This window comes from Neomonachus schauinslandi, chromosome 2, assembly GCF_002201575.2.
Source record: "Neomonachus schauinslandi chromosome 2, ASM220157v2, whole genome shotgun sequence".
Lineage (NCBI taxonomy): Eukaryota > Metazoa > Chordata > Mammalia > Carnivora > Phocidae > Neomonachus > Neomonachus schauinslandi.
In genome coordinates, this window is record NC_058404.1 from 48,994,646 (window position 1) to 49,006,886 (window position 12,241).

Below are 12,241 nucleotides of genomic sequence, written 5' to 3' on the forward strand. Positions count from 1 at the left end.
CCTTATTCTGAAGGCACTCGGGTGCCCTTGGAAGGTTTTGTGCTGGAGAAGAATGCGGTCAGGTGTGCCCAGCAGCAGCGGGGAGAGCGCACGGGAGCCCCACCTTAGGATGATCCCTTGGTTCTCCATCCCGCTCACTTCCTGGCCCTGCACTCTGGTTCCCTTTCCCGGAGTGGACTGCACAGCAGCCTCCAGCCGGGCAGGGGCCTTGGAGGCCTGGGGGTGCAAAGCCTGGGCGGCCCGCCCCCCCTGCGGGCCCTGCAAGGTCTCCGGCTGCCTCAGGGAGAAAGGCCTGAGCTGGGGCTGACTCTGGTATGGTCTTGGCAGGTGCTGGCCCTGGCCAGGCAGCAGAACAAGCGGGTGAAGGTGGTGGGCGGTGGCCACTCGCCCTCCGACATCGCCTGCACCGATGGCTTCATGATCCACATGGGCAAGATGAACCGGGTTCTCCAGGTACTCAGGGCCCTCAGCTCCCCACCTCTGCTGGCCCCCAACCTGGCAGCCTCAGCCTCCACCCCAGGCCCCAGGAAATGCCTTAGCCTTTGCCCTCAGGCCTCATCCTATTCCCTGTCCCTGAATCCAAAGTGACACCCCAATTCCTGATGGCCCCGTGATCTCACCCCTCCCCAGAGCCCTCTGTGGGCCTCCTCAAGCTTCTTGTCAGGTGTGGGCGCTTCCTTGTGGCCACAGGATGTTCACCCCCTCCTGTCAGGGCCCCCTCTCTGCTTCTCTAGAAACATGACAAGCCAGACCCCCAAAGATGCATTTGCAATGACAAATCCAGAAGGACAAACACTTAACTTGTTTACATATGGGGAAACAAGATCAGAGAGGGTGAGTGACTTGCCTAGGGTTGCACAGCCAATCAGTAGCAGAGCTGGGCACAAACTCAGGAGTCGGACACCAGCACGGTGCTGAGATAGTGTCCGTGCAATTCAGCTGGCACTTGGTGAAGGCACCTGCCAGGGCGTAGAGGTCAGACAGGTGCCCTGCACGTTGGGAGCACTCCTATTCTCCCCTCACAGGGCCAGCTCCCCTGAGCTATAGTTTTTGCCGGATAAACGCCTCTCCCCGCCAGCCCTGCTAGCAGAGGTTCTGGGTTCCTCTCTGTTATTTCCTTCTTTGCTCAGGCTGACGGTCTCCATGCTGTAGAAAATGTTCTGGTCAAGATGTCGGTCATGGCAGTAATGAACTCTGATGGCTAATTAGTGAGGATTGGCTCCCACAATTGATTTTGCCCAGCTCTGTGCTCAGGGTCAGTGCAGTGAGCTGATGAGGATGTGATTTGGAGTCACACAGATGTGGATTCTCCTCTCAATTCCACCCCCAGTGCTTGTGTGACCTTGGGCGAGTGACTTTAACGTGCCCAAACTTGATATTCCTCCCTGTGAAAGGAGAATCTGCTCCTACCTCCCTGGGCTGTGGGGAATCTTCTAGGGCCCTTCTTGCACATGGCGGGAATCTTGTCCGTCCCCTTCCAGGCCCCCGTCTCTGGCCTAGACCTCCCCGGGAGAGCAAGTGGAGGATTTGGACTCCGTCTAGCAAACGCAAGCCCCTGCAGGATTAGACCCTCCTTAGTTGGTGACTTTGCACAGCTCTCTAGGAATCCCACCTGCCTAGTCTGGGGGGCCGTGGGATTGGGGGAGAGCACAGTTGCGGCAGTTGGGAGACCTGAATGCTAGTCCCTCTCTGCCAGTGACTTTGAGCGAGCCCTTCTCTTCCTTCCTCCTCATTTCCTTCCCTCGTGAGAAGAAGGGGTTCCACAGAACACACTAGTCCCCCCTTACCTCTGGTTTTGCTCTCTGTGGTTTCAAAGACCTGCTGTAAACCACCATCTGAAAGCAGATGATCAGAGGGATCATAGGACAAGAAGACTATCATCAGAAGGTCAACAGTAGCCTAAGCCACAACTCCTACATCCTTCACCTCACTTCAGCTCATCATGTGGGCATTTTATCATTCACATGCTTGCAGGACAAAAAAGGCTGAGCACAGTATGGTAAGATACCTTAAGAGAAACCACAGTGATGTAACTTTTATCACAGTGTATAACTGTTCTATTTTATTTTTAGCTATAGTTGTTACTCTGCATAATTTATAAATTAAACTTTATCATAGGTATGTGTACATAGGGAAAAACAGGTATATGTAAAGGTCAGTGTTACCTGTGGTTTCAGGCATCCACTAGGGGTCTTGGAACGTATGCCCTGTAGATAAGGGGGGAATGACTGTATGCCCCAAATTCCAGCAAATCCAGGGCTCTGCCCACACTCGGCTTGAGCTGACCACAGGCTGGGACAGACAGGTTCATATTCGTGGGACTGGCTGCCAGGTAGGGGCTGGGTGAGAGCCTAGCTGACCCCAGCCTATGCTGGTCTCTTGCAGGTGGACACAGAGAAGAAGCAGGTGACTGTGGAGGCTGGCATCCTCCTGGCTGACCTGCACCCACAGCTGGGCAAGCACGGCCTGGCCTTGTCCAAGTAAGAACCACCTCTCCCGTTCCTTGCCCTGGTCTCGGCTGGACACTCAAGGATCTGGCAGGAGAGAGAGAAACACTTTGCAGGGCACACCCCCTTTCTCTGGACCCCTGTTCTTTCCCCATGGGGTACCTGTCTCCCATCCCCCATGAGTTCAGGGACTGTCATGCGAGAATAAAAAGAAACAGGCCAGAGATGGACCGAGCATTAAGTAAAGTTCTTGTAAAGGGGCGGAAAAACTATGGATTAAATTTTTCTTAAAACTTGCAGTAACCAACTGCATGGACCCAGACAGAAGGGTATGCAAAATAAGCACAGAGGAAGAGAAGGGCATGCTGACTGAGCCACAGGACTTTGGGATATACTTACCTATGGCTGTACTCGTCTCTAGCCAAACGTGTCAGTGATTGCTCGGGTTTAAATATCAGGATTTCCATTGAAATAAGCATCGAATATAGCCAAAGGATTGAATGTCTAACTTTAGAATTTCAACCATTGGAAAAAGGTGACAGGTGTTTTGGATAGTTGGGTAGCAATCTCTTTGCAGCTGGAAACTGTACCCATGGAAGCCTGCTGTTTTTAAGTGTGGGTGGTCCATTTGCCTTAGCTCTCTTATCACAGGCCCAGAGGTATTGCTGCACCTATTTACTCTGGGAACCATCCAAAGATCATGGCAACTCAAACATTTATGAGGTATCTACCATGTGTAGGTCTTGTTCAGGCCCTTAAGAGGCAAAGATGAATAAAACCCAAGGAACTCCTGGCAAGGGGCAGACCAACATCCAAAATGATCAGCATAATGTAAGACAATACATTCAATGTCAGAGAAGTGTTCAGGGCACTGTGGGGCCCTTAGGAGGCCCTGGGTTCAGCCTTGGCAGGCAGGAGACCATGTGAGGGGATAGGAATCAGGGAGCCCGCAGAAGGGGGCCTCTGGATTGAGTCCTAAACCAGAAAAAAAGAGGAAAGAAGGGATTCAGGCAGAGGGACCAGCACGAGCAAAAGTCCAGGATGGGGGGAGTGTGTGGGGCACACGGGGGCCGATGAGCAGATAGTGGGACAGAATCTGTGACCAGTGACAACAGGAAGAGACATGTTCTATTAACGATGGGCATTAGCTTCTGGACTCTGGCATCTCTGTGCCCTGTTCATGGTGTGTCTCTCCCCCCTGGGGACCCGGTCCTCCTCACGTGGCTCCCTGCATGGGGCCCTTCTGCTACTCAGAGGGAGTTAGGATGTCCTGTCCTGTGTACCGCAGAGGAGCCTGGGTGGCCAGCTCCAAGGATGCTCTGGGGACTCAGGAGTATCTGTGGCTGGGGGGCTGAAGAGAAGAACAGAGCTGAGGCAGGCCCCATGCTGGGTGCTTGGCAGGTGAGGAATAGAAGCCTAGTTACAGGGGAAGAAACCGGGGTCTGAAGCTAAGTGGCTTACCAAAGTCACACAGCTGGAAAGTTCTGGAACACTCCACCATGTGGTGGACCAGAGGAGGCAGGACAGCAGTGTGGTGTGGACCCCAGCTCCAGAAGCAGACGGCCTGGGCGCAAATCTTACTGTTCGCTGTTAGTCAAGTTGCTTGACCCGTCTGGGCCTCAGGCCTGGAAAATGGGTCTTAAAACAGGGCACTCAGAGGCCTGGAAAATGGGTCTTAAAACAGGGCACTCAGAGGCCTGGAGGAGTTAAAGATGGCCCACAGAACTGCTCAGTAAATGTCCGTGCTCGTTGACCTTCTGGCGAGGCACCCGTGGAGTGCCTCGCTCCTCAGGTTTTGGAGATGACCTTTCCCCTGGCCGTGTTATTTCCAGCCTCTCGGAGGCCATGTAATCCATCCTTCCTTGACCTTTCTCCCTCAGGGCCTCGCCGTAATCCAGTTTATTTCTTTGAACGTGGGTGGTCACAAACCTGTTTCCATATTGCTTTTTAGTCTAGGAGGCTGCGTGGAAAAGAGGAGACACATTGCAGTTCCATTAACCACCCCTTTGTGGGCACTGAGGTCCTTCTCAGGTTGTCATAATTCTACGTAATGCGACGAATGTCTTTGTGCTATGACTTTCCTCGAGTTGGAGGATTTCCCTAGGGCAGGATTCCATGATCCTCTTTTAACATTCTGGTATTTTCCAGGTGCCTGAGTGTCTCAGTCGGTTAAGCATCTGATTTTGGCTCAGGTCATGATCTCAGGGTCCCGGGATGGAGCCCCACGTTGGGCTCTGCACTCAGTGGGGAGCCTGCTTCTCCCTCTGCCCCTCCCCCCTGCTCCTGCTCTGTCTCTCTCTCAAATAAGTAAATAAAATCTTTATTTAAAAAAAAAAATGGGGCGCCTGGGTGGCTCAGTTGGTTAAGCGACTGCCTTCGGCTCAGGTCATGATCCTGGAGTTCCTGGATCGAGTCCCGCATCGGGCTCCCTGCTCGGCAGGGAGTCTGCTTCTCCCTGTGACCCTCCCCCCTCTCCTGTGCTCTCTGTCTCTCTCATTCTCTCTGTCTCAGATAAATAAATAAAAAAATCTTTAAAAAAAAAAAAAAAAAGAAGTAACCCAACCCATGGGGGAAAAAAAAAACCAAAAGGGGGTACGGGGGGGGGGTGAGTAAGGGGAGGCTGGAGAGGCTTGGGTTTCTCCGTTCTTCCTGTTCTGCCAGTTCGGCCCCCAGGTCTCACCGCCTCCACAGGAAGGTCTGAGGCTGGACTTCTACTCAGGGGCCCTCAGTCTGTGCTGGGAGCCAGGGTGTGTGAGGGGGTGGGCACACGGCGTCAGCTGCTGAGCCCATTTCTCAAGTGATGAAGATACTGTGTAGCACATGATGCTCCCAACCCCTAGGCACCCGGGGGAGCCTTTAGTAAAATACCAGTTTCCTTCTCCTTTAAGCTAGGGCTGGGATGTCTCAGAGGACTCACCTAAGAAGTAAGATTTTTTTTTTTTAAGATTTTATTTATTTGTCAGAGAGAGGGAGAGAGCACAAGCAGGGAGAGTGGCAGGCAGAGAGAGAGGGAGAAGCAGGCTCCCTGCGGGACTCGATCCCAGGACCCTGGGATCATGACCTGAGCCGAAGGCAAATGCTTAACTGACTGAGCCACCCAGGCATCCCAAGAAGTAAGATTTTTGATCACTCTTTTCCCTTGACTCTGAGTTCTGGGCACATCTTTTTAATTCCTGCCCCCAGAGCACACCTCTAGAGGGGCCCCTGCTCCCCTTCAGGACTCTGGTCCTCCTGTGCACACACAGGCCCCCCCCCCCTCAGAGCTGAACCATGCCCCCACCAGGCCACTGAAATAAGGCTGAGGCTCAGAGAGGGGAAGGGCCACCAAGTCAGACAAGCTAAGTCACGGTACCTTCAGGGTCAGAACCTAGGCAAGGGATGAATCTATTACTCTGCTCTGAGGGGCCTTGTCCTGCAGCCCAGTGGAGGGGGTGGGTATGGTCCCAGGGAAGCCTAACTGGTCCCTTGTGTCCCTTTCGCTCCCTCCTGTTGAGCCCAGCCTGGGAGCTGTGTCAGACGTGACCGCAGGGGGTGTCATCGGGTCCGGAACGCACAACACAGGGATCAAACATGGCATCCTGGCCACCCAGGTGAGTCCCCCTGCTTGGCTGCTCCACGACTGCCAGCGGGTGGGGGATGGGACGGACACCTCCTCCCGGCAGCTCCCGGGAAATCAGGGGCTCCATGGGCAGTGTTGGCTCAGCTCCACGTAGGTCTCAAAGCCAACCCTTGTTCCTGCCTCTGACAGACACTTGGCAGGTACCGTCCAGCCACTTTGTCTCCTCTAAGCCTCCTCGTCCACAAAGGACACAAGTGATGAGACCCCCCGGCCTCTCAGGAGCGTCCTGGCCACCCTGTGGAAAAGGGCAAGCAGGGAGAAAGGTCTGAGCCAGGAGCCAGACAGGGCAAGAGGTCTTCCCAGGGTAGCAAGTCGGGGAGGGGCCAGGACTGGAGCGGGGGCTACCTGGAGTGGAGTCCAGCCTGTGTGGGCCCGGATCTGCCCCTGATCGCCATTGAAAAGCATTTCTTAAACTTTATGAGAGTCCGGTCTGGGGAACTGGTTATGAACACAGATTCTGGACTCGGATCTGGGTTCAAATCCTGCCTCCAACGTGTAGAAGGCATGCACCTGTAGGCAAGTTTTTAACTCCTCTGGAATTCCGTGTTTTCATCTGTAACTCGGAGAGAACAATCTTCAACCCAGGAGGAGCGAAGGAGCTGGCGTATGTTACTTCCGTGGCAGAGCCAAGGGCAGTGCGTGATTCCTGTGTCGGGAGCCTCCCTTTGGAGGGGCTTCCTAACAGGCCCGGCCGTGCGCACAGGGAGGCTGGCCGCTCACCGTCGGGGCCGGGAGAGATCCCCTGTTCCCCGGGCGGCACTCCACAGCTCGCCTTCTGTTTCCACCTGCAGGGGCTCATCTGCACTGTGGGCCATGGGCCTCCGGCCCCTGGAGCATTACGGCTAAGCACTGGAGCCTGGGTTTTGCATCCCAGCTCTACCAGTATGGCCTGTGTGACCTGGGGCAAGTCTACCTGGCTACCTCAGTTTGCTCACCCGGAAAATGGGGATGGTCACAACAGCAATGCATCTGGGGTGCTTAGAAGAGCGTACACAGTTAATGCTCAATAAACATTCGTGATGGGTTTTGCATGTAATAAGATAGGGCCCTTTCCGGAGCTCACACTCTGTGCTGTAGAAGAAATTTCAGGATTGCTGGGGATCACTTAAGTGACCCCCAGTCAACTACCCAGGTGTATGGCTCTCTCTCGAGGTAGACAGACGCCCCAGCAAGCATTGTCTGAAGGTGACCTCTGGGGACTGGGTCCCAAGTGCTCCGGTCTCAGAGCAGCTCTGAGATCAAAGGAAAACAGCCCAAAAGCAATTTCTAAGAGATTCATTTTTGGGGGGTGGTTCGGGGGTATTTGTTTTCCTGAACACCACGAGGGAAACCTAATTCACACTTGGCCTTAAAACTTCACTTTGCTTTCTCATCAGCATTGTGCACGGACTCTGGTTGCTCTTGTCCTTCTCCCCTCCCTCTTTCTACCATGAAAGCCTCACAGAACCCCCAGGCAGGTGAGGGGTGTCCTGAGGGAAGAGCGTGAGCCAGGAAAGGGGAAACTGACCAAGGTCACCTGTGTTCTTCGTGCTCGACCCCGCCCACAGGCAAGAGCTGCTGCAGCAAAGCATGCTGGGCTTTGTGGGACCTGATTCCCAGGTACTTGGAGCCATCTGTGGACATGCCATGACCGCTTCAAAGCTGGGTTCGCTGCCCAAGAGATCCCAGTGGTAACTGGGGGTGACGGACAACAGCCGCCCCCCAAGATTAGGCTACAGTCCTGGTCTACTATCCAGGGCTGATGGCAGTTGCTACAAAAACGTTCAGCAGAGTATGGGATAATTCTGAAGGGCCACAAATCAAAATGCGCATGAGATTTACTGGCCCCTTAGGAAGCTCCGCTGAGCAGGACCAGCACCTGGAAAGGAGTTGGAGAGCCCCGCTGTTTTGTTTTACGTATTATACCAGTGGCTGGGAGCGAGGGGAGGGGATCGACATTTCAGTGTCCACTGTACACCAGAGACTCAGCTGGATACTACCTACACTGTCTCTGAGACAGTTATTGTCCTCATTTTACAGATGAGGAAACAAGAGGTTGGGTAACATGCCCAAGGTCACACAGCGAGTAAAGCAGTGCCTACCTTTATTTGTTGCTGGACCCTGCTGAGGGGTTTCACTGACCAATTCTCACAGCTCTGGATCGTGGACAGAATCTGGTTTCTATAAAAACCATTCTGATGCCCTCACTCCTACAGATGGCCATGGTGCCCCATTTCTGCCAATTTCTCCCCTCTGGTCTTGGTCGCTGTAAATTGGAATTCGTTCAGCTTTCTCTGTTCTCTCACCCGAGCCCCCAGCAGCCAACTACACATGTCAAAAGCAATTTGCATCCGAATTAGCAGGTAGCAGAATGTGGAGAAGTACTTAGGGTCCTAAAAGAGGATTCCTCTGGAAATGGGGGCCAAGGCTAAGAGACGGGGGGCTGATGCCAGACCCTTCCTTGCCCCGTAGCCCTGTGGCCAGATGGCATTGATCTTCCGGGGATAGGCACCACGTGGCCTCACTTCCAGGATAGAGAGAGCAGAGTGTCTACGGGAAATGCCCCCCCGGGTTCTGAGTGCTCTTCTCCCATGGCTAGGTGGTGGCGCTGACCCTGCTGACGGCCGACGGGACCATTCTTGAGTGCTCCGAGTCCAGCAACGCAGAGGTGTTCCAGGCGGCGAGGGTGCACCTGGGCTGCCTGGGAGTGATCCTCACCGTCACCCTGCAGTGTGTGCCCCAGTTCCACTTGCAGGAGATCTCCTTCCCCTCAACCCTGGAAGAGGTATGGGCGTCTTGTTCGCCACCGCTCAACCTCACAAGATAAATGGAGGATGCTGACAAATAGGCCATGCTCCACTGACAGCCCCAGGGGAAAGGGGAGGGGCTCTGCAGGCCCCCTGAATAGGGGAGTGGGCTGACCTCTCTAGGTCTTCCTTGGCCCAAGGATACTGTGGCCAGGTCCCTTTCTGAGCAGGTCAGTGAAGCTCAGAGGAACTGCAAGGGGTTGGCAGATGTCTGGGCGAGAAGGGAGGTTGGGTAGAGACTTGCCGGGGGAGATACGGTGCTGGCATGAGCTGACTGCTTCTGAGAAGGCATTAACTCTCAACTGCACTGAGCGATAGAAGGTACCCAGGACTCTCTTTACAATAGCTTCTTCACAACCAAGTGGGTGGGCTAACTTTCCGTCTGGCTGGCTGCCTAAGGTCACATGCAGGGGATGTGGATCTAGATGATGGAGAGCAGAAAGGATGACTTCTGACTCACAGCAATGTTTTTTTTTTTTTCAAAGATTTTATTTATTCATTTGACAGAGAGATAGAGAGCACAAGTAGGCAGAGTGGCAGGCGGGAGAGGGAGAAGCAGGCTCTCCGCTGAGCGGGGAGCCGGACGTGGGGCTCGATCCCAGGACCCCAGGATCGTGACCTGAGCCGAAGGCAGCCGCTTAACCAACTGAGCCACCCAGGCGCCCCGTAATGTTTTGGGAATGAATGAAAAGCATGTTGGTTGGTTGGCTGGCTGACTGGCTGACTGGATAGATGGATGGATGCAGGGATGGATAATTGGATGCATGGATGCACAGATGCACGGATGGATGCATGGCTGGATGGGTAGCAGGCAGCAGTCCTGAAATGCCTGGTAATCACTAAGCTATGGGACTCAAATTTATGGTTCCAAGTTCCTTGGTCTTTGAGTTCCTCCATGGTCACCTTATCATTCAAGATGAGTAGACCCTCTGCACAGTTGCAATAGGCAATGATGTAAGCACTACTGACCCAGTGTGGGTAAGTTGGGGTTGGCGATCCAGTTCACTTGGCCTTGAATGCTGGCTCTGCCACTTTTCACCTGTGACCTTGAGCCTATCATTGAACCTTGTTAAGCCCTAGTTCCTCATCCAAAATAAGAGTTTAATAATACCTACCTTAAAGTACTGAGTCTGAGGATGAAATCAGGTAACACACATAAATTACCTAGGTCAGTATTAAAATGTGCCCCCAGTGGCACCTGGTCAGTGATAAAAGGAAAATATTGTTACTTAGAACCAGGTCTAAAATCCTGACCTCAGAATTTCTAATGCATGAAGCCACAAGGCAAAGGCCTTAAATCCAGAAGGTCCCCTACTAAGAGGCATGGTGTTTGGTGGGAATTTATCCCCAGAACTCCCAGTCGGTGGTAAAAAAGTGATTCCACGGCTCTAGGGGAGGCAGCGTCGATCCCTGGAGTACCAATAGTGACCCTGATGGGGCAGTAATTAGCAAGCGAACTGCCTGATGCCTTGGCCCAAGAAAGTAGGACTCGTTTGGGACAAGGACATTTCATGGAATTGTTTGGCAGGGACAAGGTGTGGCTAGGAAGTCCCACAAGGGTCTGGCTGGAGGTCCACATGACTCTGCCTGGAACCAGACTCTGAGATCTTAGGGGCCACCTAGGCCTACCTCAACCAGCTACAATCTTCCGGACCACCACTAGAGGGCAGGTCTAGACCCCTTGTTCACTCCAAGTAGGGTTCAGAAAGCATCCTACATTCTGTTCAGTGCCAGACATACTGATTGAGGCCTCCTGTGGGGTCAGCATTTGAGACTCATATGACAGTAGGGCTAACTCCTAAGGCCATGGAATAACATTCTGAGCACCCACTGCAAAGATCGATTTTCCCTTCAGCCCTCTTGCCTCTAGTATTCTCAGGCTTTCCCTTCTGTACTACTTAGAGGGGTGACCCCTCCATCCTGGTCATGCAGCAAGATGTGGCACGGACCCCCACTGAGATACAACCCACGCATTCTTCTCAGGCTTCAGCTGGGAAGCCTGGGTACCCCTTTCTTCTCCTCAATGGACCCAGTGGCAGTCTGCTTCTCCCCCCACCCTTGGCATCTGCCACCATCCATCCTCTGTACCCTCCAGGTTGTCTTGCCCCTGGACTGGCTGCAGAGGAGATCACGGATGCTCCAACTTCCCTCATCCCTGTTGCTTCTGAACCAAGCATTCCAGTCTTCTCAGCCAAAGCATTTTTAACAGGGAATTACAGAAAGGTGTGCAGGGGGAGGTTACAAAGATAGATCGTCCTGGTCCCCACTCTGAGATTAACCATATATGCTGACATGGCTAACAAAGGCACAGGTGTGTTGGACCTGGGGCTCCAGGGCCAACAGACTAGGCAGCCTGCTCTAGGACTTGAAACTGAAGACAGTAGCCAGTGCAGATGGCCTGGACAGGAGCTAAAGAAATGGTTCATAACAACTGTCAAGTCCCAAGGGAGCCTGGCAGAGAGCGCTTTGGCCAAAGTACGCTCTGGGAGGGAGATTTGGAAGAGAATGAGGTAGAGTGCGTATAGACTGGAGAGGTACTCAAGGGGCTGAAATACAGAGCCAAGCCCACTTTTTTTAGGGCACAAATTCAAGAGATACTTAAGATGAGGAACCAGGAGGACTTGGCAGCTGAGTGTGGGTTTGAGGGAGTCGGAGGCAGGAGGCAGAAATGGTGTTACCACTGAGGTGGAGCATCCAGGAAGCACAACAGGTATGGGGAGCAAGATGATGAGTTTAGTTTGGGAACTCGGGTTTGAGGTGCCTCAAGTGGAGGTATGGGAAGGCAGCTGGCTTTGCATGTTTGGAACTCGGGAGGCAGAGGCTGGAGGTAGAGATTGGGGTTTTGTATTAGTCTGCTAGGGCTGCGGTAACAAATAGCACAGGCTGATCAAGGTGTCTACAGCATTGGTTCCTTGTGGGGACTCTCCCCTTGGCTTATAGATGGCCATATTCTTGCGTGTCCTCACATGGTCTCCTGTCCATGCATATCTGTGTCCTAATCTCTTCTTACAAGTACACTAGTCCTATTGGATTAGGGCTCACCCAATGACCTCATTTAACCTTGATTACCTCTTTAAAGTCCTTGTCTCCAAATATAGTCTTATTATGAGGTAGTGGAGGTTAGGATTTCAATATATGAATGTGGGATGGACACACTAGAGGCCAAAGTAGGGGTCTTCAGCCCCCTAGGTGGTCATGGGGTAGGCAAGATCACCCAGATACAGTGAGTTTGGGTGATAAGGGAGCGGAAAAGAAGATGGAAGGGTGTCAAGGAGGAGACCGAGGAGGACGGGTTATAGAGGAATGAAGCCAATGAGGAGAAGATGACCACAGAGGCAAGGGATGCCCGGTGTCTGGGATGGAGCGGTCAACAGGGTCCAAGGCCATGG

General features: G+C 53.2%; 1 protein-coding gene across 1 annotated transcript in view; it reads left to right on the forward strand.

Annotated features, from left to right (window-relative positions):
• LOC110588464 (L-gulonolactone oxidase) overlaps positions 1 to 12,241 on the forward strand; it is a 31,506-nt gene that overhangs the window by 3,489 nt on the left and 15,776 nt on the right. Inside the window, exons 3-6 of the mRNA XM_044912807.1 lie at positions 328 to 453; positions 2,386 to 2,480; positions 5,947 to 6,037; positions 8,645 to 8,830. Coding sequence (XP_044768742.1) covers positions 328 to 453; positions 2,386 to 2,480; positions 5,947 to 6,037; positions 8,645 to 8,830 — 498 coding nt within the window. The remainder of the gene's footprint in view (positions 1 to 327; positions 454 to 2,385; positions 2,481 to 5,946; positions 6,038 to 8,644; positions 8,831 to 12,241) is intronic.